The following is a 27,106-nucleotide window of genomic DNA, read 5'->3' as shown; positions in this document are numbered from 1 at the left end:
GCAGTACACCCACTTACATAGAAACTACCAAATTGATAATTAAGCATCCACCATGCATTTAGATACCTAATAAAAGAACTAAACAATAAATATAAACTGCCAAACATTAACTCCACATGAATCTTTAGTCCCAACATAGGAATTTCCAAAATCTTGTCAAGTGTAAACTCAACATACAATGACAAATGTTAGCAAAGCACAACTCCTAAGAATTTTACAAATTCATTTGTCCAAGATGAGTGCCCAAGTGACAAGTGGCACAAATTTGTGCTCCTCACTTTACATATAGAAAGCCAACTCACAATCGAGTCCCACTAAGTGATATAGCAACTTAGTAAGAAACTCTAAAGTTGAAACACCTTAATCCCAAACTATTTTAAGGAAGGAATATGGAAACATTGCATACTCCTAAAGATAGAGGCTTCTTGGAAGACAACAATTTTAATTATAATAATAGGGATGCTATTTAGAGGAGGACTCACCATTCTTTTTGAATTCACTAGCTTATCATAGTTGATGATAAATACTCTTCATATAAAAATATGTGCAAAGGGGGAAAGATTGAGTGGAGATAAAACAAGGGAGAAACTAAGATCTTTAGGGAAAGTTGGTAATGATCACTAGTAATAGAGAGATAGTGGTGGACAGGAGATGAGTGGACAGCTTAAATCATACACACTAAGCTTTGACTACTAGGCTTAAAAGTGTGAAGCACTCAAAGTTGACTAACATTCTCTAGGCTTAATATGTTACTTAATGTGTGTGGTTTAAGATTGGTCGGAGATGAATAGGAATCTTGTGATGAAGCTTGCATGCAATAAGTCCTCTGATGGATTGAGTGCAATGGCTTCCTAAGCTGGAAACACAATGACATTATGGAAGCATGTGCAAAATGCTGAGAACACAAATGTGACATAGATACACAAATAGTTAAGTCCATTTTGCTTAAATACTCATGATAGATGATACAAGATATTCTTTTTTTTTTTTACAATACCACTCCTTTTGCTCTCCTTTTACTCTAGATTGAATGCACATATGTTTTAAAATGATATCTTTTAATGTTTAATGAGAATCAAGACTGAAATACATTCTTTTCAATAATTATTGTCGATCATTTCATACTCCACAAAATTTATAGCTATTACCTTTCCTATATGTTGTTAGTGAAGATTTTTGCATCTCCTTTACTAAGATTTATGCCTTTAAATTTGTGGAATTGCATCTACATTGACCTGCAATATCTTTAGCGTGCATTATCAAGTAATAATAGGTGGATTTTTTTTAATAATGCTATGTTGCGTTGTGCAAGCCAAGAAAAATGGTATTGTGCTTTATGATATTGTTTTGAAACCGTAGCTTCTTTAATGCGAACTATGTCTGTTAGATTGGAGTGCATTTTCCAATAATTGATGTAAAAATAATAAAAAATTTCAAATGTACGCGTTCACAAAATTGCACAGTATGAAGTATGAAGTTTGCAAATCCATACTTGTACCCATTCTCCTTTGATTTTGCATTTGTGTACTTGTCAAAGAAGTTTTTCCACTATGCCAACATAGTCTAGTGCATACTTCATGAGCCTTGCCACACTCTTATTTGCTCAATGTTCTTATAGAAGGATGTATATATTGGATCTTATTGTGTTATTATTAAGTTATAAGACATAGAGTTCAATGACCATAAATACCTCTTTTTGATAATAAGTTTAGGTGTAGAAAGAGAACTTTTGACTAATCAAGATAAATATGTATACTTATTATTAAAGATTGGCTCTATAAAATTATTATTGGGTTAATTTAATTAAATATAAATGTAATAAGGAATTTTTAATTGTTTGATTGTTTTAGGATAGATGAATTATATGATATATGTTTTCATTAATCTTAGTTGTTTATTTCGGTTATATGATTATGTGAGTATGTAAGTGTTCATCCATTGCTAAAGATAATATATACTATGATTAAATATGTCTTGATATACCAGCTTATAGTATTGTATCATGTTGTTGTTTCTAAATAGCGAACTCAAAGTATGCTGATTTTATAGTTAATATATTGGATACCACACATAAGAGACAATTTAAGGATATCATCATTTTGGGATGTCAATTTATCAAACTTGCATCATTATTGCATGAGTGAACTAGTGGTCATCATTTGATATAGGTTTACATATCATTTTCTTGAATCGACAATATTTCAAAAATGTATATCCTTTTTATTAAGTGGATAATATTTTTGATAGTCTTGATATTGAATGATTACTGATCCAATCATGTTTAGATTAAAATTGTTGAAAGCATTGCATATTAAATATTTTTTGAATTTCCTATTTTAAGTTCAAATGGCTCATTGTTGTAAGTGTTACAAATACAACTTTATATTATTACTTAGAAGCTTTTGTATGTATTAAATGTTATATACATTATTTATGAAATGGTATGAGACCTTATCATTAGAACCAACAAAGTAAGGAAGCCTTGAGATAGGGAAGCAAGGGTGAGTTAACTTATCATAACTTCATTGGTAATTAATTGTAGTCATTGGTGATTATCGTAGCTTAAATTCTTGGATGTATTTAGTAATGTGTTGGTCATCATTTATCATCACACTTGACTTCCATTATTGGTTCATGTTTAAATGGTTATGTTTGGGTCATGAAACTTTGTGTGAATGAATTAAGATTGTCTTTAATTAAACATGCAAGGTATATGCTTTTGTGCATGCATAATAAACATATGTGGATAACTTTTTTATGGAATAATCTGATTGAATTGGTTTTTATGAGATTTTGCCAAGATCAAGAGCTCAATGAAAAGTACAAAAAAGAGACAAAATATAGGACAAAAATAAACCATATTCTCATCAATAGACAAAAATGGTTGTTGTACAATGAATATGAGCTTGCATATATAGGCAAGGCTATATGGATATGTGAGCACACAAACATGACATGTGGCTCAATAAGAAATAAGGGTAGGTAGGAAATAGGTGTGGTAGGTAGGAGAAACAATAAAATATTCCACATGAGGTGGATCACGGGCACCGAAGGTGGAATTATCACTCCACAATAAGTGGATATGATAGAGTAGTAACAAGATCACACCATAAAAGGTGGAAATTCTCCTACACACACTATCCCAATGTGGCACAAACACCCAAGTGTCTCATACCCAAACTACTATGAAATGCATTATCCTAAGTAAACTCAAGTAAGGTGTAATAATATCCAACCTGAATAATTAATTACAGGTCAACACCCCCCCTTAAGTGCAACTTAGGGGAATGCATTTAAGTCTACAATGCAACTAAGCAATGCAAGATAGGTCCCGGCTACGAGGCCATATTAGGTACCCATGTACAAATGCAAATGCAAAGCAAATCAATGCAATGAAATCTCTCATAAAGCGGGGAAAGAGAGAAAAATCCAATAGGAAAAAATCCTCCCCCAAAAGAGAGATGAAAACTATACAAGATAAATCACATAGAAGCATGTGAGGAACAAAATCCCATGTGAGGAAAAAGTTCCCCCCATATGAGAGAAGAAGAGAAGATAGGTAGCCCCCCCTTAATGTAGAATCTGCACCAATGGTAGAAGCTCAAGAATGAATGAAGAAACCGCTCCATGAACGTCGAACAACATTCCTCCCCTTAGGAAGAAACAAAACCAAAGGTGTATCCATGAAGTCTCCCCAATCATGAAGGGAAGATGTAGGGAAAAAACTCATGATGAATGAAGTCTCTGAAAACTGCTCAAGTGTCCCCATGTTGATGCTGAAAGATACCCCCTCCAAAGGTGGTGAACTGCTCCACACTGCTGAAAAAGACACTCCAAGATCGAGTGGAGAAGAAAGTAGAACATGATCCAAAGACTCGCATGTCTCCTCTAAGGATAAAGAGACCTCCTCCAAATGTTGTACATAAGAATCCACAATCACGTCGACCTCAAAAAAATGATCATGTAGAGAATGATCAAGAGGATCAGAGTGAGCCCTCGCAACAATCGAAGAAGGGTCATCTTCATCAATGAGAAGATGAATATCATCAATGATGTCTCCCAAATCTGCAATGTAGAACTCCACAAACAAACCTGCAATGTTTGTCAAGTAGGCAGTAGGCATCCCAATGAACTGAAGCTGGAAGACAAGATATATCCTGTTGCACTGAATCACAGGAAGGCAAAATTGTCGCACTAGCTGCATCATCAGGTGCAATAGGTGTTGTGATATCAATAGGAGGAGATGAAATACAAATCTCAAGAACGGGGTCACATGTGAGAATCCCCAAGTTCAAGTACCCAAAGTTCTCCTCAAAATCTGAATCATCATATGTAGAATCATCATGTGAAGAATCATCATATGTAAAATCATCCTCATCAACAAAATCTGAAAAGGAATATAACCGAGATGCATGATCAACCATCCCAGTTGCAATGATAGCTCTAGTCTCCCACTCTCTAATGAAAACTGACTCAGGTGTGAAATCCACAATTCTCTTAGTTGCCCCATGTGTGATTTGATAGATAAAAAGGAGATTGTTTGTCAAATGGGGTACACACAACACATCATTGAAGGAGTTATCCCCAATGACAATAGATCCTTTCCCAATCACATCCATGTATGTATGATTGCCCATCAAAATCTGCGGCATGGTGTAAGGATCAAATGAAGAAAACATAGACTACGAAGATGTCATATGATGAGAAGCCCCTGAATCTAGAAGCCATCTCCCTGAATCATGACTTGTAGTAGCACAAGGAGATTTTCCTTTTCTTATCCCAAAAGAGTGAGTCTTCCCACTTGTAGAAGCCATGAATGCTTTCCCTTTTCCTTTTGAATGAGAGGAAGTGGAAGTTGATGAATCATCATTCTTGTAGGAATTAGGCAAATCAATGTTGTGCTTTTTGAGGATATGTGTGAGCTCATCAATCTTCTTAGAATGGCAATGACGCTCCTCATGACCAACATTTTTACAATAGGCACAAGTAGGTCTCTCCCTCTTTGGGGAATTGTCCTTGTTGGAAGAGGATGAATCTCCTTGTTATGGATAAGGTGATGCTTTGTCCTTAGGCTTTGATTGCCATTTCTTCTTGTTTGAGTTGTCCTTTCCTTGATTTCCTTTGTTCCCTTGATTTGCCACTAATGCTTGAGACTTAGAAGTCTTAAGAATGCCCATGCTTATCAACTTAGTTTGTTCCATCATCAATATTTCGGCGAAAGCATCAAATGTAGGCATTGTGTAGCTTGAACCCATTGTCATCCTATGGGTTTGGAAACTAGAAACAAATGTTGCATATTCTTGTGGAAGTTTTCCCATCAAATTGAAGATCAATTGAGTATCCTTCTTATCAATGCCACAATCTTTGAGTTGTGCCCTCAAATCTTTTGCCTTAGTGACATAATCTTGTATAGTATCAAAGTTCTTGGGATCTAACATGGTGAGATCACTATCAATTTGATGTCCCCTAATCTCATTAACATGACCATACAAGTCTTGAAACTTTTGCCAAGCATCCTTGATTAGAGTACATTTCTCAATATGAAAAGTGAGATCCTTTGATACATACTTTCTTAAGGTACGAATTGCCATGATATTTTTAGTGAGATAATCCAAGTGAGCAACAGGATCAGCCTTAGGATTAGCGGGAGCAACAATAGTTCCATCAATGTAATGAGTTAGTCCATTTTTCATAAGTTTACCCCATGCATCAATTATCCAAGTAGCATAATTATGAGGAGTTAAGAGAGGAAACTTAGGAGAGCCCATAGCAGCAAAATGAAAGAACACAAGAGCACAAAAGCACAATAGACACCCCCGCCAAAAAAAAAGTAAAAAATGATGATTTTGGCACTTTATATGTAGTGCGTGTACAATAGGCCATTTGCAAACAATGGTAAGGTGGACTTTTGATTTTGATTCACAACTGCCCCAATAGGCTGAGAACTACAATGCAAAAGACCAACAAGAGAGATCTATGCAATACAAGTGCCAAATTGGCCAAAAACGACCATATGCTGAAAGTACAATTTCTACTCAAAATCACTGCAAAATTATAGCAGATTATGAAATTAGAAAAAAATTATGCACTTTCAAAAAAAACAGCACCTGAAAAGGAGTTCGTATGAGCCCAAACGGAGTCCCAGAAGTTACAGAAACGGGGATTAGATAGGTACAGTCACCAAAAACTAGGATTTATGAAAAATATGTTCATCAAAATCAGAAAATAATCCCACCACAAGAAATTACACGAAAAATTAGCCCATTTCAAAAAAAAGTGCACAAAAAAGGATAAAAAATGAGCAAGATTGGCCATTTGAAGTTGAATTGCAAAATCGAAAAGCCAAATGAGAGGGGCCTGCCAAATTTTGAAAAAAAAGACGTTAGAAAACTACACGTTTAAATTTGACGGTCGTATGGCCATCGCCAAAACTTTGCCTCCTTGCTTGATTGGATGTCCGTATGGTATGGACTTGACACGTGTCACAACTTGATAGGCAAAAAAAAAAAAGACGTGGTAGTACAGTGGCAAGCTGATGTGGTTGTACGAATGGTCTGTATGGCGAGGTGACTATTCTGTCACGTGGCAGGACACATGTCTGTGGCCCCACGTGGCGGCTCTCAGCTGGCACTGAGCAGGAGCTGACAGGGCGTACAAGGTGGCGGACGGTGGGACCACGAGGTTGTAGGCCTGCCTGATGGGATGAGGTCGGGCACCAGAGGGTGGCAGTGGCAATGAGGGCCGATGTGTGTGCAAGTCGTCGATGGAAGCGGTGTGGCCGACAGGGGTAGGGTCCCGACAGGAGAAAGTTTGTAGGTGCCGACAACAAGGCACAGGTTGCCGGAGAATGAAGCAGGCCGCTGGGAGTAGCCCGGGAAATATGTGTTGGCTGCAGTGTACGGTCGCTGGACACTGCACGGGGCTGGAAAGTCATCATCGAGAGCCGGTTGGGGTTGAAGCACGACAGCGCTGGCAGGTATGGCGCCTGCAAATTCTGCGAGCACGACTAGTACGGGGGTGGGGTTAAGGTAACCCCTCGTAACAAAATATATATATATATATATATATATTTTTTTTTTTTCAATAAAACTTTTCAAAAAACTGCAAAATGTAATATGAATTTTTATTTTAGTTTTTTAAAATTTCGCAGAAAATACAAAAAAATATATATTATTTTAATTTTTTTTCGAAAATCCATACCGTACAACCTAATAGGTTGATGTTTTTTCTCCAAGCCCCAAATTTGACTTTCACCCAATATAGGCGAATTTATAGTCAAAATTCATGGAAATGACCACCTGGACTCAATGACGAGGTCGGATCTGGTCTAGGACGCCTCCAAAAGATGCTTCTCCTCAAATCTACCTCTTGACGCCACAATAATGCCTCTCAAAGATGAATCAATGACACTCTAATGGCTTTGATACCATGTAAGATTTTGCCAAGATCAAGAGCTCAATGAAAAGTACAAAAGAGAGACAAAATATAGGAGAAGAATAAATTGTATTCTCATCAATAGATAAAAAATGGTTGTTGTACAATGAATATGAGCCTGCATATATAGGCAAGGCTATATGGATATGTGAGCACACAAACATGACATGTGACTCAATAAGAAACAAGGGTAGGTAGGAAATAGGTGTGGTAGGTAGGAGAAACAATAAAATATTCCACATGAGGTGGTTCACCCACCGAAGGTGGAATTATCACTCCACAATAAGTGGATATGATAGAGTAGTAACATGATCACACCATAAAATGTGGAAATTCTCCTACACACACTATCCCAATGTGGCACAAACACCCAAGTGTCTCATACCCAAACTACTATGAAATGCATTATCCTAAGTAAACTTAAGTAAGATGTAATAATATCCAACATGAATAATTAATTACACCAACAATTTTCAAAACTTTGATAAGTTATCAAGTAGATATTGCATGGATTAATGCCTTTGTGGGATTATGTATGCATTTATAAGTTTTATATACTCGTAAATATATCAAACCTACCAATCAATCTAGTCGGCTTAAAATGTGCTTTGGTCAAAGCTTGCTAGTGATTACTAAATATTTACTAAATTTGAATGTTCTTCTTTCTCTTTTGCACGCCAGATATTGATGTATTAGCATTTAAATATGCATGTAGGATGTTAAATATATCATGTTGCACTAGATTCTATTACTTGGATTTGAATTGCTAGGCATCCTCATGCAAGGTTGAGTATTCTTTATTTGATGGATCCTAGGAAAGCACATGGTTCATGGTTAGGAGGTAAAGTGCTTTGATGATGTTCTCGCTCACAGTGTTCTCATGCAAAGGTCACATGTCAAGAGTTCCCATTATGATAATTTTAGTTATTTATTTTATAAACTATTGTGATTGACCTTATGGTTTTCATGTAGGAAATACTTCCCTTATATATTGCCTAGTCATTAAGCTTATGTACTTAGATTGTTAAGACATGTCTTTGTTCTTAAATTTGAGCAAGTCCGTTGAAATCATGTGTATGTAATTATTTTACTTATGGAGGTTCTTACAAGGAGGGGGACTAATAAGGGAGTTGTGAGAGGGTGGAGAACCACTTGGGGAGTCTTTAGAGGAGGGAGACCATGTGGAACATGAGTCATCATTTGAGATAAATTTTTGGGGGGTCCTCTAAAGAGGCACTTTTTTTTAAGAGGAGATAAGGGACTTGGTAGCCGTGATGACAGGGGGGTTGGCATGGGAATCCTTTTCCAAAATGGTGAGGGCATTTGAAGAAAAGGGGGAGGGGTTACTTGAGTTCTTCACATTGTAGGCAAGGTTCTTTACCATGATGGAGTGAGGGATTGGTAATGAGTGGGTGAGAGAAAAAAGCCGATGTAAGAGCTAAATTGAACCAGTAAAGGTTATAAATTAATCTCTCATGAAGGGGCACAAACTTGCCACTAGCCAAGACCGCTTTCATAGATTGCTCTAATGAAGAACAATCTAGAATGCAAAATTCATCTTCATATTATGCCTAAAATGATTAAGCATATGAAATAGTTGAGAATGAAATCTTTTGAAACAACCATCTAGAGTGACATACCTCATAAGAACCTCAATGATATTCTTCCAAACCCCATGAAAGTCCTCACAATTAAACCCTTTTTGCATCTAATTAATCTTTTCCCCCTTTTCAAGAAACTTTTCATGTTTTCTCGATAATACTCTTTTAGATTTCTAGGGAAAGTGGTTCCATTGAGGAGAAGGCTAATATCCATTATGATGAGCTCAACATTAACATTGAAAGAGAGCCCCCCCCACATTTACTAATCAATCTTTGTAGGGATAAGCTTCAACTCATCCAAAATGATAGGATCATGGATCATGACTATTCATAGATTCAATATAAGAGGCCAAATTACCTTTTTGGAGTATGGACTAGACCTCCTGATCATTCTTCAGAGTCTCACAATTGCTGGGCTCAATGTAGATGATGTCTCCTCCCATGGTGAACATACTAAACACAACAATGGAACTACATAGAAAACAAACATAGAGAAATAGAAAATCTAGAGCTTTCTAAACCCAAAATGAGAAGGTGAAGAATTAATGCATATTAAATTTCCATTGAGGGAGGGGAGATCACATCCATCCCTAAGCAATCATAATTGAGGGGCTTAACAAGCGTGCGAGCCATTATAGCAAGGGAGGTTTCCCTTCCCACCTCTAACATTAGAGGTGATAATTTTTTTTCTTCTTTAGTAATTGAGGAACTCACATGTTTTGGGAGCTAATACATTTTTGTCTAAACTTTAATAGTTTGGATAAAGGAGCCTAAATTTGCTAGCAAGTCAACTAACATGTTACATTCATAGAAGACATGCTTGATCTTATTAAGCTCATCATGTTGTGATGAAAATAAATTATGAGGTCTTGGAGAGACTAGGTGAGAGTGGCACTACTGTGCAACATCATGATTGCGTTTCTGGAATCTCTTTCAACTATCACATTAGTAAATCCTTTCTGCTTAGCCAACTTGATAACATGATAAGTGACAATCACCTCAAGGAAGTTGATATTTGAAATTGATAGCATAGACAATAGTAGTTGTAAAAAAAAAGGAAAAATTCTTTAAAGTTAGACATTGAAAAGAATGTGCAGATAGTTAAAAGATGTGAATCCTTAATCCCATAAACTGATCCGTCTCATGAATGTCAATAAAATCATTCATTCATTCAAACATAAAGAAATCAAATATAGCAATATACAAAACAAAATTCCCCATCGACATGAAAGAAACGTGATGAGTGGGTGTATGTAAAGTGATATAAATAAATAAAATACACGAGATTGCTGAGACATTATGCGTACGGATGTAGATAGCAGAGGGATCTTGCAAGTACTTAGTACTCGCAAGATTCTGACTTCACTTTTCTCCGCCATGGCAAGTGCAACTCTATCATAATTACAACCGTTTTGGCAAAGGTTTTTCGAAATATCACAACGCCAATGGCCGCCAAGCTCATTTTCAAATAATCTTCCATTTTTTTCAAGTAGGGACTGTCAGACGGGGGAGAAAAATAAGCAGCAATGTCGGCCGCCAAAGTTTGCTTAAATATAAGATGCGGTGCCACATCGAGTGTGGAGTGGAGAAGTGGATGGCTTCTCCGGTCGGGACAATTCGCCGATCTTTGCGATTCTTGCGGGTATCAGTAAATTCTGCCAAGTCTTTCTTTATTGGGGTTGATCTTTATCAGCTTTGTTTATAATTTATTATTTTGCGTCAGGGTAGCTGTTTATACATTTGTTTTTCTTTTTGCTTTAGGTCAATTTAGTTCACCCATTTGTTGGGTTAATTTAAATTTCGGTGAAATGTGTCAGCGAGGTTAAATCTTCACAGAAAATTTCTTTTTACCATTTCCATTTGTAGGTTTGTAGTGCAGCCAGAGGAATATTGCTTTTTAAAAAATATATATACTTTTTTCCTGCAAGGGAAAGAGGGGAAATCAGGAAGCCTTTAACCTTTAGGATAAGGAGGAGCTATGTGAGAGGGTGCATCTTAACCTTTGTTCAAGGGCATCTCTTCTGTCAACATACCTGATGCTAATGAACTAGCTTGTGTTTTTTCAATTCGAAGAGATTGTGTTTTTGTTTGAATGCAAATAGGGTATAAAAGGAAACTCTTTTGTCTAGCCATTTGGGAGGGTATGTTTTGAACTCTATCCAAGGGATGCTTTTTCTGTCAAAATTCACATAAGATTTGTTGCCGGGCTTGAACTAAGAATGCCCTGCTATGGTTTGAAGTTTTTTTTATTATTAAATTTCTTGTTTGAATACAGTTAGGGAGATGCTGCCTAGGTACTGTGCTGTAAAACTCAGGAAACCTTTTATCCAAGAAGCAGCAATATGGGAGCTTATCTCTGCCCTTCTGCCAAAGTAGAACCTCTTTGGCATATGCTAACTGGTTTGTAGAACTTGGGTGTTCAAGCGTTATTTTTATTTTGTATGCATGCAAATGGGGAATGATATTTACTATTTAGTGCACTGTAAAACAGAAGAAGCTTTGAAGTTGAGAAACCCTACTTCCCATGTATCTCTTTGAGCCATGTTTTAGGATATCTCTTCTCATTAAATCTAAATATTTGACTCAAATCTTGAGACATAGTTTAGGATTTATATCTCGAAAGATTTTGTTTGGCTTCTTGTTTAAGAGCAAATAAATAACTGCTACCTAGGAAGTGCTTGGAGAACCCGTGTTCTCTAGTATCTCTTGATCATGCCCAACAATACCTCTTTCTTCAAGATCTACCCAAGGCTTCCACATACTTGATCACTTAGTCACATAGTTAGAAGCATCAGAATCTCTAGTAGAGTTTGAAACCTGATAATCATCGTGACCCATTGTATTATGGTGGAGATCTATTAGGGCTCCATAAAGTAGATTGTTTTGAAGCTTGCCCTTTTCACCCTCCTTTTGGATGTTTTTGGACAATATTACTACCTTTCTGTTGGTTCTTCAAATCTAAAAGGAAAATTATAATTCATCCCATTAATTTTTTACCTATTTATTCTTAATGAGAGGTAGTTGGGCATGCTTTATAACTTCCTTCCTCTTGGTTCCTTGACATTAAAGGGAATTTTTTGCTTGCCAAGCCTCTAGTACTTCCATAAGGTGTTTTCATTATTTGGAATTTTTTTTGCCACATTTGTTTTTGATATATAAATTTGACTCAAGGGAGCCAAACTCATTTTACATCTTTAGACTTCCAGTACGGCTCAGAAGCATTTATAACAAAGTCATACAACCTCAAATCCATTTACAAACATCTTTCCCAAAAACCTATTCCACTACCATAGGACATTACAAACCAGAGGGCTCAAAAAATTGTCACCATAATCTAATGACTACTCTCTATACTTTGTTGCCCACGATAGGAGCCTTTGTAGGCACCATCGTGTTGATGGGTGTTTTGTGACACTCTCCAACACAAAATAAAATACTAAGTATTCTATCCTCCCTTGAATAAGGAAACCTCAAATGCTCAACAATGTGATCAATTAAGGTAACCCCAAGGTTCCTATACGTCAGGTCTTGATGATGTAATAGATAGGCTCAAGTGAGATGATTTGATTTGCTGTTTACACAAGGGACTTACGCTATACACTTCTACAAAGCAACTGGAACTTGAACATCCTATATAGCAATTTAGGTGATGCTTTCTTCCTAAATTAACTCAAACTCTTTAAACAAAAGGACAAAATGATTAGGGTTAAGGAATCTAATCTAAGAACCTAAGGACAATGGTAATAAAGGATAGTGCTAAGATAGACAAATTCCTTATGGAACTACTTTCTACTTAACTAGAGATAGCTCACAATGCCATAGAAAGAGTGCAATCTTCTAAGGATAGTGAAAGATTTTCATATTGTAAACATCCATCCAAATACCCAATGCTGGCGCAATCCAAATGAACATCCACAATCAAACTATTGCCGATAGGAGGTTCAAACTAACCATACATTGCAATTTGTGATCAACAAACTACAAATGTTATGAACCAAGGAATTCATCAAGTATCTTCACATTTCTCCATTAAAATCAATCAACTTCAACTAAATGTTGAGAAGTAGAAACCATGCAAAATGTTGAAAAATTTCATACAAAGATCCACCACATCTTCAATGAAAATTATGTATTGATTTTGACATAGTCTTGGCACCAATTCCGACCACTATTAACTTCTAACCTCTAACCCTTTACAAATGAAAAGGCCAAGCTTTATATAGGCTTTGAGTTACAAAATGAAGGGCCTAGATTGATTCTAAATCAAGAGTTAAGATAATTCAATAAAACCTTAAGTGGAGTTGGTTATAAGTAACACGTCTTACAACATTTTTGACCGAGGAGAAGATTACACAACTTTGAATACATGTCCTTTTAGGGAAAGGACCAATGAAAAATGAGTTATAACATCATATTAAATTTAATTCCACATGCCAATATCCTTCTTTGTAGGAGTCAGGTGCGATGATTTTGGACATGTTGACCTTGGATTATTTGATTGGTGGAGGTGATTAGGTGCCACCTCAACTCTTACATGTCTTGCAATTTTTTTTCTTTTATCATAAAGAAGTCTCTGCATCTTTAGCAATATCTCTTGATACTCAACATCATCCTTCTTTATCCAAGGCAATCCTTGAAAGGCTCCCTTGCATCATTCTTTATATCTCCACCGGATGAGTTTCTCACTTTGATTAACTTTTCTGAAAATTCAAAATGCTTTCCTTAGGCTTCATTACACATAGCCATCTTCATCTTACACATAGCCATCTTCATCTTTTGCCTTCTTCTTGAATATCCTTGACCTTGATCTCCTTTTATTAGTTGTTGAGTCATTCATGTTGTAATGTCCTTCCTTGTCATGTTCTTGAAGTGTTCTTCTTCATGGTTCACCATCCTCCTCTTGAACATGTCAATCTTGTCTTCCATCGTTCTTGTCTCTCACCCAATTCCCTCCGTTTCCTTGCAATTATCCTTGAAAAAGAAAGAGAAAATATCTTGGATCATAATTGTGAATTAAATCCTAGGTTAAATTTGGGAATTCCTTAAATGAAATGCAAGAAATTTATAATATGAAAATGATAACACAAAACCCTGCATCTCTAAGTTTTCTTGAAGATCTTTAAATAAAATGCATAACAATCATTCTTCAAAAAGAAATTGTGAAACGAATCTTGAAATAGTGTCTCCTAAAGGGGCAATATTTTCTAAGGGAATGGATTGTGAGGGGCAAGTGAATGGTGCAACTTTCATTGCCAATATCTTCATAGAATCCATTGAAATGGTGAACAATGCTAAAAATTGTAGGATAGTTGGTTCTATGGCGAAGGGTACATGTGGTCACTTTTTTTGGATACTAGGTACAATCCAGTTAGTCAATTTTCTATTGCAAAAGATTGGCACATAAATTAAGTGGGTCAAACAAATCTACATAGAGATTGAGGAGATTCAAATGTTTGTGACTAATCATTATATGTCACAAGACATCGTCATAACCTTCTCCAACTTGTAGTTGTTGAAGGTGATTTTAATCTTATTTCCTAATATATTTAATTTTAATTTTTAATTGTTAATATATGACATGTCATCTACCTTTTAATATTTTAATTTGTATTTTTTATGCCATGTTAGGTCATCAAAAATTCATTTGCTTCACACACAATCGTCTTAAGATGACTTGTGAAGTTGCAAAATGCATTGATTGCTATGGTCATAAACAATCTTTGGAGTGTATGGAGGCAATCAAGTACAAGGAGGGCCAAAAAGTAAAAAAATGATCCTAGATTATGAGCAATGGGCTTATGTGGAATAAAGTCCATCATCAACATGATTAGTTACATTGATACAAAATGCCCATGTTTGGGTTAAATTTATGATGGCATGGACTCCATGGTTGTAAAAACCAGAACCGTAATAAAAGACAAGGAATATGAGCGAATAGAAACATTTTCCAATCATTGTTGACTGTTTGAACAAGATGACCGTGCCCTTACATCTCCTAGAATTCTCTTTGTTCCCGAAGTATTATAGCAAATAGATATTTTCCTTGCCGAGGAGGGTGGCACCATATAGGAATGAAGAGGTTTCTATTGGCTACAAGATTGCATTTAGAAGAATATCCTAGATATAGATATAGAAATTGTTTTTTTAAGTGAGTTTGGGCACTTCATATCTTCAAGGAATCATGATGTTTGTGTTCTTCAAGGCAAATACAAAAAAGATGCTCATGAATGGTGGTACTTACATGGCTACTGCTTTATTTACTTGTAGCCTCTTCCAATAATTTTCTCTCTCAAGTATGTATATTTTTATTTTTTAATTTTCTAGTTTTTTATTTGTTGCTATATATTATGATAATATAATTTTATAATTCATGTTTTGTATTTATAAAATTAAATAGTAAATATTGTATGCAAATTCAATAGGTTGCATGTTCTTTAGCTGAATGGAATTGGAGTACATACTCTTTCATCCACTCGGTTAAGTGCAATTGATTGAGTGCAAAAAGGGTTGGGGATTTGGTGATTTTGCACTCCAATCTTCGTCTCTTCTAAAATAAGACACCTGAATATAATGAGGGGGTGACAAAGAATTGGGATCAAAGTCCCGAGTGTGTTGACTTAGGCACTACAGTTGAACAATTTGTTGAAGTCACTATAGATGAGGTAGCTTCTGCACGTGACATAGCTAGTGGGAGTGGCACTCCAATCGATTGTGGTTATAAACCATATATTGACTTTGATGCTTTTGATGAAGAGCAATATGAAGATGATTTAATATTGATTGTAATTTCTATGGTGTATTGAGATTTTATATATATATATATATATATAGAGAGAGAGAGAGAGAGAGAGAGAGAGGCTATGATTTGAGTTTGAGTCTTCTTACAATTTAACGTTTCTGATCTAAACCAAAACATTGTAGCGAGAGAGAGAGAGAGAGAGAGAGAGAGAGAGAGAGAGAGAGAGAGAGAGAGAGAGAGAGTAATGTCCCTTCCTTAGGCGTATCAGACTATAGTGGAGGTTGGCTTACTATTAGGGTTCCATAGGCCAACGGTGTGGGTTGGGGACCCAATCGAGGGTTGTGGAGCTCAACAGGGAGCTTTACGAGTCTTTCAGTTTGGAGTTTTGGGGTGAAACCATGATTAAAATTGAAATATTAAAGTTGGCCTTATGTGAATAGTAAAAAGTGAATAGTAACAGAGAAACATAAGAGGAATTGTGAAAAGTGCCCCCCATCCTAGTAACTTAAGTTTTTTTTTTAAAGGGGGCCAAGTTCACACTGAGAAATTAGACCCTCAAGGATATTTTATGATTTTAAGGCCAAATAGTAACCCCAAAATAGATAAAATTGCATTTTCCGTATCATTTGGATTAATTCTTATGCTTCCAATTTTCAGATCAGCAGCTTGCTTGAGGGTTTCAGCAGCTTGGAGCTTCCAGGAACGCAAACTTCTGGAAGAATTTGGAGATTTGGACGAAAACCCATCTCTCTTGGTGACATGTTACATTAGTATTTAGCTTCAATGTGCATTTGGCAGCCTTCATTGGGGATTTAAGTGCAGATTTATCAGTTTGAGGGCAGGTTTCCATCAATTAATTGCAAGGCAAGTCTTCTAGAGGTCATCACTAGCCATTTTTAGCTTATTCTCAGCCAGCCGCTCTATTTTGGAAATAAGGGTATCAAACCCTAGGGTGTATTTGGAGTTGCAGCTAATATTAGAGCTGATTTCTTATATTCTATCTGCTGGAAATTTGTATCTGTTGATGTGTTTTTTATGCACATGCGAACACAGAATAAAATACCAAGGTATCTTATCCTCTCTTGAACAAAGTTTCCCCAAATGCTGAAGATTTCGCCTAAGGATCAATCGAGGCAACTCCAAGGTTCTGGTATGTAGGGTCTCTACGTGTAGATAAGCTCTTATGGTGTGATGTGATTATGCTGGAATCACAAGGGGACTTACATTCGAATGCCTGAGCGTCTGATTTGTTGGAACTCAAGTCCTATCTACTCACTGGGATAATAAAGAAATAGCAAAAGGTGAAAGGCTCAGAAAGTCTACTCTAAGACCTAGAATGCAAGAAGATGGATGAATGACTAGTTGGAGTCCTACTGGGCTAGGTCTCACCATCAAACTGAACAATTCAACACTAGCTCAGTGCGATCTTCTAAGGGATGCTTCGAATATGTTCAAATCGTTACACCATATAACACTGATCACCATTCAAGTTAATGCATGAACAATAAACGCGTAACGACTCGAGATTAAGCTCATTCAATGCCAGTTGACCACGCAGGGCGGCCTTACAATCAGCAAGAGGCTAGTGGTTTGGACTAGGCGGATTCCACACGAGTGCATTCAATAAACTTCCTTCATTCAATCTAATTATTTACCATCTAAAAATGAAGATTCAACAAGAAACCATGCATATTGCAAAGAAACAACACACTTCACCATAACTTCAATAAAAATGGAGTTCATTTACAATCAAGGCAACAATTTCTTGCCTTCTCCTACTCTATTCTAATTGCTACTTTACTCACTATTCTTCTGCTACTGACTATTCTATTGACTATTAACTATCAACTAACCATTAACCTTTACAAATGAAGAGCCAAAGCTTTATATAGAGAGCTCTTTACAATTCCATGGCTAGGATTACAAGATGAAAACCCTAATTAGGGTTTGTTACAACAAACTCCCTTAGCCAATGAGAAAATTACATTCAATATTTGAGAACCAATAGGAAACAAGGGTAGGTGCCTCGAAGTTTGTGCCATCATTGGTGAGTCAGGGACATTGAATCTGGACATGCTGATGTGGACCTATTTGATTGGAGGAACAGTGACTGGGATGCCACCTTGTCTTGCGTTTGTGCTTGGTTAATCAAGGAACATTGTAATTTTTGATATTCAATGTGATGATGATGAGAAGCTAACTTTGATTAACTCTTCTGAAACTATCTGCTTCTTCAACGTACCCTTGCACTGACCTTGGTTGATCCTCCTTCGTCCTCGATGTGCTTGATGAATGATGCATCTTTCTTTGACTCCCCTGTGTTCGATGAGGCCTCTTCACGATCAAGTCTTTCTTTCTTTTTTGTCATCTTATCTCCCATTGAAGTGTCTGCAAGATCCTTCTTCTGATATCTTGTGATTTCTCCGTGTAGTAGAATGAGGTCCTTGAGATAACTTGGTCTATTACGTGCAACTCTTTGAACACTTGAAGTCCTCCAACTTGGAAGCACTTTGAGTCCTCCTCCATGCATTTGAGGCGTCTTTAATGATGATGAAACTTGAATAGGTCCTCCTTGTTTGTTCTTCCTTCTAGCTCGATTTTGTTGATCTGCAAAACAAACCAAAAGATGATTAAGTATACATAATATATTTATTATAACATGGTATTTCTTACTTCAAACCATTAATAAGAAGGCATTAAGATCAATTCGCTTTGGACCTCTCCAAGGACATGACCTATAATGAAATGCGCTCTGGATCCTCTCCAGGGACATGACCTATAATGAGGTTTTCGTTGAGGACCCTCTGTAAGGGTCAGGAGCGAAAATTGACAAAGTTGCTCAATTAGACCTCATTTTCAACCTTACCTTACCAAGATCAAATCATTTGTCTCCAAAATTGCCTAGGAATAAGTTTCCCTCAAGGGCCTAGGCAAAGACCTCCTAGGAATTTAGCTCTGGACCCTTTAGAAGGGTCAAGAGCGAAATTGGCATTTTTGGACACATTCTTCACATTTTGTGACCACAACTCACTCAAATGCATGCCTAAGGATGCTTCTAAGTTCAATCCACCTCAATCAACACTAGGCTTGACACAAAATTGGGAGCAAAAGAGGTTTCAAGCGAAATTTGCATTTTGACACCATTCATCTTCTTTTCAAATCTCCCTCTATCATCATCAAGTGAATTTGCCCTCAATTTAGCCTAAAACAAGATCTCTTGGGTGCATTAGATGAAATAAGGAGTCCTCCTAAGGATTTCGCTCTGGACCCTCTGGAAGGGTCAGGAGCGAATTTTGCATTTCTAGGCTCAATTCACATCCAATTTGCCTTGGACTTGTCCATTCCCCTTTATCCTATCATATTCAAGCCAACTTGCTCTCAAAGCGGTGTCTACTCAATGTTTTTTGACAAAAAATTAGGCTATCCTAAGGATTTCGCTCTGGACCCTCTAGAAGGGTCAAGAGCTTAAAGAATTTCGCTCTGAACCCTTTGGAAGGGTCAGGAGCGAAATTTGGAAAATAGGGCTTGTCCTTGATAAAGCTTTCTCCTAGCTTGCTTGTTTAGCTTCAAACCATCTTAGGAAAATACCTTGAGGGCAGTTTGCATTAAAATTGTGAGGAAAATACATGTTTTTGAGAAATTCGCTCTAGACCGTTTGGAAGGGTCAAGAGCGAAATTCTTCCTCTAGACCCAATTCTTTCTTCTTTTCACTCATCTGGCTTTAGACTTGTCTTTTTGAATCCTTTCCTTGCCATGTATGTCCACCATTTTATGTCCCTAGTGAAGGAATAAGTCTTTTGGAGGATTTCACTTTGGACCCTTTGGAAGGGTTAGGAGCTTAGAAAAATTTCGCTCTAGAAGCGAAATTTGCAATTATGCTCAAATCCTTCACTTTCCATCACTTCACTATGCTTCACACATCAATACTCTCTCAATCACACCATAGGGATAAGGTTTATGAGGCAAATTAGGACCAAGAAGGGAGATATAAGGAAATTCGCTTTGGACCCTTTGGAAGGGTCAGGAGCGAATTTGAGGAATTAGTCTTAGATACCTTCCAAACACTCAAACTTCACCCTCAATCACATTGTTCTCACCTTAGGACACGCCAACAAATCACCTTAAGGAGGCACTTAGCTCAAAACCTTCGATCAAAAGTGCATCTTAACAATTTCGCTTAGGTACCTTTGGAAGGACACGACCTATCTAGGAATTTCGCTTTGGACCCTTTGGAAGGGTCAGGAGCGAAATTTCTCTTTTTGCACAAATTCTCCCCATTTCCTTCAACTTTGTTCTTAGACTTGGCCTTTGGGTCCTTCCTTCATCTTAATCAAGTCCATTTACCTTCAAAAATGCTTGGGAATGGATTAGTTCATAGGTTTGAGCAAGATATAATGCTTCATGGAAAAATTCGCTCTGGACCCTTTGGAAGGGTCAGGAGCGAAATTGATGTTTACACTCAATTTTTCCATTATTTACTTCATTTTCAACCTTTCCTCATAAAAAACAAGTGTTTTGCCTTCAAGGTGATGTCAACTTGTCATGTCCCCTTTCTAGAGTGGACATCAGCGGAGGAGTTGGCCTATCATTGGAGTCTCATAGGCTAGCAGAGGTTGATTGGGACTCATTCAGTGCATATAGTGATTGGATTTTGGCTTTACAGGCAGTTTGGAGCCAGTTTGGAGCAGTTCCTAGATTTTAGGGGATATCCCTAAATTTTAAGATGTCGTGACAGTTGCCAGTCGTGAGGTTATTCATGACCTTTCAGATGGTTTCAGTTTTAGGAGATTTGGGTGTGTTTCCTAGTTTCTAGGAGCATCCTTAGATTTTAGGGATGAGACTGCTAGTTGATCCTGTTGGTGTCTGTTTTATCATCTACCAAACGTTAGGATAGGATACCCGAAGGTATTCTATCCTCTCCTGAAAAATCACTACTGATTCCAAGGTCTATATGTGCGAACAAGCGGCTTTAGTGGAATAGCTTCTTGGGTAGTGTATGCTGAAATTTCAAGGGGGACTTACTTTTAACAAGTATCTTGAACTGCTGGACTTAGATGGATTTAGCAATTTTGGGCTCTTCTTTTTTTTGAGGGGAATTTTCTGGGATTTAGACTTTCAAAATAAAGGGAAAAAGGGATAGGGTTTAGGAAGGCTAATCTAATCCTACGAACTCTGGAGACAGTATCAACTGGGTGCTCTTGAGAAACCAAACCTTGCTTCGCCACACTAGGGACAACTACACAATGCCGGTGCAATCTTTAATGGGTTGTGCTTATGATCGAGATGTTGGGATGCACAGGGGATGGGCTCAGACTAACTTTGCACGGTAGAATGGAAATCATCCATTTACCAAAAGTATGAGCGGAGATACACCGTCAATTGATACTTATCAAATCCTTCATCCAAATTAACAACAATGAAAGCAAATCTAGATTATTTCTAACTAAGTGTTGAGGCAATTGACACCATGCAAATCATTTAAATAATAGAGATTACAAAGCAGCGCACATGCAATATATTATCTGGAAATGACCTTAAGCAACAATACATCAAAACCTCACCCTTTTCAAATGAGAGGAGGCAACCTTATATAGTTTCTCAAAAATAAATGAATGGTTGAGATCAAACAGTGATCAAGGGCCAAGATTGAAAGTCCTAAACCCTAATTAGGGTTTCCCGAAATACTATCAGTTCAAGCAAATGAAAGAGTGACAAGTGGCGCAGCTGCTAATTTTACTGAGGTGAGTGGCCACTTTCCTCTTTCAGAGATTCAACGTATCTGGACACCGCGAGCTTGACCTCCTCCATGGTGACACTTGGCAAACCGCCAATCTGGAAGTCGATGAGATCCACATCGTCGGCGCATGTGGCAAGGATGCCTTCCCACTCCACTGCTTGGGTGAGGAAGTTGTCATCGATGGAGAGGAAGTTTGCAATCTTCGAAAGATCGCCTTTGTTAATCATCCCTGAATCTCGGAAGAAGCTTGCCTGAATCTTGGCTTTCAGGTTCTCTGCTTGTAAATGCTTCTCCCTTAGGCTTTCCTTCTTCCAGATCTGTGACGCCACACGGAATACCTTGCCCAGGATCTCTCTAACCCTTGCGTCTGTCTCAAAACACTTGGTCTCGGATTTCTTCAGAACCTCAATCTGAGTGACCAGAGCATAGTACCACCTGCCGAAGTCGTACCTGTCTCCTGTCTGTATGATGCCTGCATCCACTAAGCTCTTCTTTGACATGCCTCGGATAACCTTCAGGTGAGGGAGTATTTCATTTTGAATTTCATCCACTTCTTCCCAATTGGATGCTAGATCTTGGATACGATCAATCAACAAAGAAGTTGCCTCATGTGGTGATACTAAGTTTTCTCCCAGGGTGTCAGCACGTATCACAGCATCTGAAATCCACTCCTTTTCTTGAGTGTATGATCCCTTCATATCATCATAGTCCTTCATTGATCCCTGCTGAAGAGGCTGTGGTGGAGTAGCCGGGACTTCATGGTTGAGCGGGCTGGTAAGATGGAGAACATATTTCTTCCATTGCTGGTTCTCTTCTTCCACTTTCTTCCTCTTTTCTTTTTCATGAGCCAGCCTCGTCTTTAGAACGTTGCAGGAGTCATCAAAATATTGGATCTCCTGGTCCTGGGTAGGCTTACCCATCTCTATGGTGGTAATCTTGTAGTCATCTGCTGTGACATTGTCCCTAGTCTTCCCTTCTTTGGGCACTGCTATCTGGACTGTCCTGAATCCGGCACTATCTCTCTGAATCAGGGAAAATTTCCTGGCTGGTTTGGGTGGTTTAGCTATAGCGGGTTCATTCACCTTCTCCAGGAATGCTGCGGTAACCTCCTCGGTTGAGTGGGCATCCTTGGGAACCTTGGCCTTTATCCTTGCTCTCAGCCAATCAGGAATGGTTGATTGTTCTACAGTGTTCCGATCAAACTCATCATCTGCTTCTCCTGGGTTCGCTGGTATGCCATCCAAGAAGATTGTAGGGGCTTCAATCTGCCCCCTGTCTGGAGTTCGGAAGACCTTCTCCACTACTTCCTCAATTGGCTGGGAAAGCACTCTTACTTCATTATCAATCACATAGATGTTCATCTCTTGCTCCCCAATTGTACTCTGATCAGGCGCAATGGAAGCAACACTGGGATGGAGTGACTTTCGCTGGATTCTCTTCTCTCACCTACAACCCTTTTCCCTGTGACCTTTGTGGAGCTTCCACCCAACTCCTTTCTCTTTCGAGATCCAACACTTTCTGGATTCCGAGCATCACCGATGGAGGTATAAGGATGGACGGACAGAGTATCATCTACTCCCATTAATTCATAAGTTAGAACCACACCTTTGGCCTTCAACTGTTTTGTCTTTTCAGATGCCCACCACCTTGAGTACTCAACCACCGACCTCATGAGGTCTGCTAGATCTGATTTTTCTCCCTCTGTCCAATCTATCAAGACTAAAGGTTCATTCTTCATCTTCTCAAAACCCGGCTGCTCAAGTTCTAGGCTTTCTTCTACCTAATCGGCAACTTTGAATACTTCCGTTGCTCTCACCATACTTAAAGGAATTCTTGACCAGAACCTCTTCCGGATCTCGAAACTATCGGCTGCATTAGCCCAGTAGTCTTCTAGATCCAGTCTGTGCTCAAACGTTGTCCCTTCGATCTTCTTTATCCTATGGAATGGATCGAAATCCTTTCTTGCCTTGTATTGGTAGAAGGGATACCAGGCCAGTTCTTTCTCAGCGGTACCTGCAGCCTGTGATGATGGACATGTTTCCAGCCCATTACCAATTGTAAGTGAGGATGTCCCTGCCTTCTTCTGCTTATCCCTTTGAATCACTATATACTCCTCCAATTGTCTCACAACCTTGAGCAACACCACTCGGTTGGTAGGGTAAGCTGGAAGCTTGTATGGGGGCCCAGAGAATCCCTGAATTCGGAGGTAAGTGAACTTTGGATATTGGATGTACCAACACCCGAACCGACCGATGAAGTCCATAGACTCTTGAGAGAGCCTCTGGTGCAGACCACCTTGAAGGGTCCGGGTAATGTGCATCAGGAAGGTATCATTCACCCTTTTGACATGGAACTTCTCCTCCATATGGAGCTGGGGATAGCAATCATATATCGGAAATTGGTTCTCCTTGTTCCCAACTTCTCCTCTACAAGTGAGACCTCTGTACCTGTAGGTCCTGGCTAAAGAATAGAACAAGTAAGAACTCATGAAGAAAGTCCTATTCGCCTCCAGATTCCTTAGCTGGTTGTCTAGGTTGTCGCTGATCATACGGGCCCAGTCTATCATTTTTACTCCATTGATTATTTCATTAATGAAATAATACATGCAGGGTTTGAATGGAGCTCCCTGAGGATTTCCTATTATTCTATTGAGCAAGACAATCATGTCCCCAATGTCCTCCTTGAAGTATGCTCGCACTAGGCTCTTTCTCTGGAGTTTGGAGGCACCCTTCCTCAGCTTGTCTAGCCAAGAATGATTAACTATGGCATCATATTCTTCTAGGTGATCGTGGTACAGACTGTCAGCTTCGTCCTTGGTCATATATACTGCGTTGTGGTACTCAGGGATCCTGAAGGCCTCTCTGATGGCCTCATCGCTGACATTCGCCAACACTCTTCCATCAGGTGCAACAATGTCCTTACTGATGGGGTTGTAGTGTTTGGCACATTCAACTACTAGTTCATTGCACTGCATGGTGGTGAGGAAGCTGACAGCGTGCACGATACCACTCTTCATCATTTTTCGCGCAATGGTGGTAGGCATGAGGTTGTCCAGACCAAACATTCGCTTCTTAAACTCCCTCAGATTGATGTGTCCGAGGTTGGTGTCGTTGATGTTCTTCCACTTGGAAGTCATCCTCGACTCTGGAGGAGCATCTTTGTCTACCTGGAATTTCATAATGTCTAGGGCCTGCAGGCAAACGATGGAAATTTTAAAGTTAGAAAATGATTTGCATAGTTTTGAAAATAATGGGGCTGCGAAATGGCAAGTGTTGTAAAATTTTCCAATTTTTTTTTTTAATTCTCATACTTAGCCATAAAAATCGAATTTTCTCCTTAAAACGCTCAGTCTTAAAGTTGGTTGTGGTTACCACCAAGTGTCAAAACTTCCAAAAAAATTTCATACTTAGCCAAAAAAATTGATTTTCTTTCTCCAAATTTTCGAAAAAATCATTTATTAAATTCTGGAAAATATTCAGAAAATTCACAATTTTAATTTCACCTCTGACTCGGATAGGAGTAAGGCTAGACTTTTCTCCAAAATATTCAGAAAATTCAGAAAAGACGCCTTTCTCCAGAAATCTATAAGCCTTCTGCCAAAAATATTATCCCACTTCCAGCAATATCTAGAATTTTCTCCAGATGATCTTCAAACTGACATACTTTACTAAGCTCTCCTTAGTAATTTTGAATTTCTTGGTGTAATAATGAAGTTGATAATGAAGTATTTGTAGACAAGGTTAAGGAAAACCCCTAAAATCATCCAGCTCATACTTCTAATTCTAAAAAAAAACTTTCCATTTTGATTTAAGTTTGAAGATATTCATCAATCCTCCAATATTCCTTTTCAAAAAAAAAACTTTCCATTTTGAATTGATATCTCAATAATTTTCCAATATTCCCTCAATATTCTCAAAAAAACTTTCCATTTTGGATTTATTTTGAGGATTTATTTATTTAGATATTTCTTCATTTTGGATTTAATTTTGAAATCCCAGTGTATTTAGTGACATCACTGGCATCTTTGTTTGACTTTTGAATGTGTAGGTGGATTTTTTTGAATTTTGAATTTCCATTTTCAAGTTTTGGCGCACTTTGCCAACCTCTCCAAGGTATGGCGGACTTTGGCTAGAACTCCTTCATGGCCTCCATTAAAGTGAAAATTTGGCCAAGGCATTGGGGCGGACTTTGACCCTTGCTCTCACATGGCCTCCTTTGCCTTGGCGGACTTTGGTGTTGACTCCTCCATGGCCTCTCTAGGTTGGGCGGACTTTGGAGTAGGCACCTTCAAGGTCTCCATCATCCTTGGTGGACTTTAGGCTAGGCACCTTCAAGGCCTCCATTAAAGTGAAAATTTGGCTAAGGCATTGAGGTGGACTTTGACCCTTGCTCCCACATGGCCTCCTTTGCCTTGGTGGACTTTGGTGTGGACTCCTCCATGACCTCTCTAGGTGGGGCGGACTTTGAGGTGTGCTCCTCCATCACTTGGGCGGACTTTAGGCATCCCTCTTCTTGCTTGGGCAGACTTTGGAAGGCTCTCCACATTGGGCGGACTTTGGAAGGCTCCCCTCACTTGGGCGGACTTCGGTGGAGGCTCCTTCACCTTGACCCTCCTAACCTTGGCGGACTTGGCTCTTCTATCTCTCCACATGCTTGGGCGGACTTTGAAGGTGTCTCCCACATGACCTCCAAATGCATGGCGGACTTTTGGCTTGGCACCCATGTGACCTCTCAAAGGCATGGCGGACTTTAGACTGAGCACCCTCACAGCCTTCTAAGGCATGGCGGATTTCAGGTAGGGCTCCTTCATGGCCTCTCTTGCATCTTCGTCCTTTGGCCTCTCTAAGCACTCTGGTGGTGTTCACACTCCAGAATCACATAACTTGCAAAAACTAACTTTCAATTGTTAGGGCTTGAAATGCTCTGAACTGGACAAGGCTTGGTGAAACTGCAGCAAAAGGCCACAGGACGCTAGCAAAACCCTAGAAAGCAGGAAAATCAGAGGGTCCCCAGTAGCAATGGGGCGATGTGTGAAAAAGGTCACAACAGATCCATGATTTCCGACATCAGTCACAAACAGGTGACAGGTTTAGTTTCAGGCTTTTGGCGTGTTTCGAGCTTTCTGTAGCTATTTGGGTTATATTTTTAATATATTTAAATATTTCCAAAGTTAGCGTTTTAATATTTTAAATAAGGCTATGTCTATAGCCATTTCAGAGTAATAAGGGGTTTTTGGCTTCATCTGGATTCGTATGCCCATGTGTTATAGCTCGTTGGAAAGGTCTTGAACTTTTCTAAATGATTTTCACTTGCTAGGGTCCTTTTGGCGCTTGGAGTTATTTTATATTGAAAAAGTGGTGTTTTCTGTATACTTGGGCGCCCAATATTGGGAAATATGACTTTATATTAAAGCGCACTTTTCATATATCTTTAGGGTTCGATTTGGAAGGAAAGAGATATAAGGAGAAGGAAACCTAATTTCTCATATCTTTTACATATTGAAAACTTGTTTGGTGCGATATTGCTCTGGTAGAGCAATTCTTCAATCTGGGACGCAAACCCCATGATTGGTACTGGCTGGGACGTAGCCCTCAG

General features: G+C 38.4%; 1 protein-coding gene across 3 annotated transcripts in view; it reads left to right on the top strand.

Moving 5' to 3' along the window:
* Window positions 1-10,271: 10,271 nt before the first annotated feature.
* LOC131032019 (B3 domain-containing transcription repressor VAL2) overlaps window positions 10,272-27,106 on the top strand; it is a 200,353-nt gene continuing 183,518 nt past the window's right edge. The window contains exons 1-2 of one of the 3 annotated variants that reach the window (XM_059212159.1): window positions 10,272-10,415; window positions 10,529-10,677. In XM_059212159.1, coding sequence (XP_059068142.1) covers window positions 10,562-10,677 — 116 coding nt within the window. In that variant the 5' untranslated portion in view covers window positions 10,272-10,415; window positions 10,529-10,561. Of the gene's footprint in view, window positions 10,678-11,310; window positions 11,436-27,106 lie in introns of all 3 variants that reach the window. The other 2 variants (XM_057962905.2, XM_057962904.2) reach the window with 2 other exon arrangements.

This window comes from Cryptomeria japonica, chromosome 10 (assembly GCF_030272615.1).
Source record: "Cryptomeria japonica chromosome 10, Sugi_1.0, whole genome shotgun sequence".
Lineage (NCBI taxonomy): Eukaryota > Viridiplantae > Streptophyta > Pinopsida > Cupressales > Cupressaceae > Cryptomeria > Cryptomeria japonica.
The sequence above is the reverse complement of the archived record's forward strand: the minus strand, read 5'-3'. Positions and strand labels throughout refer to the sequence as shown.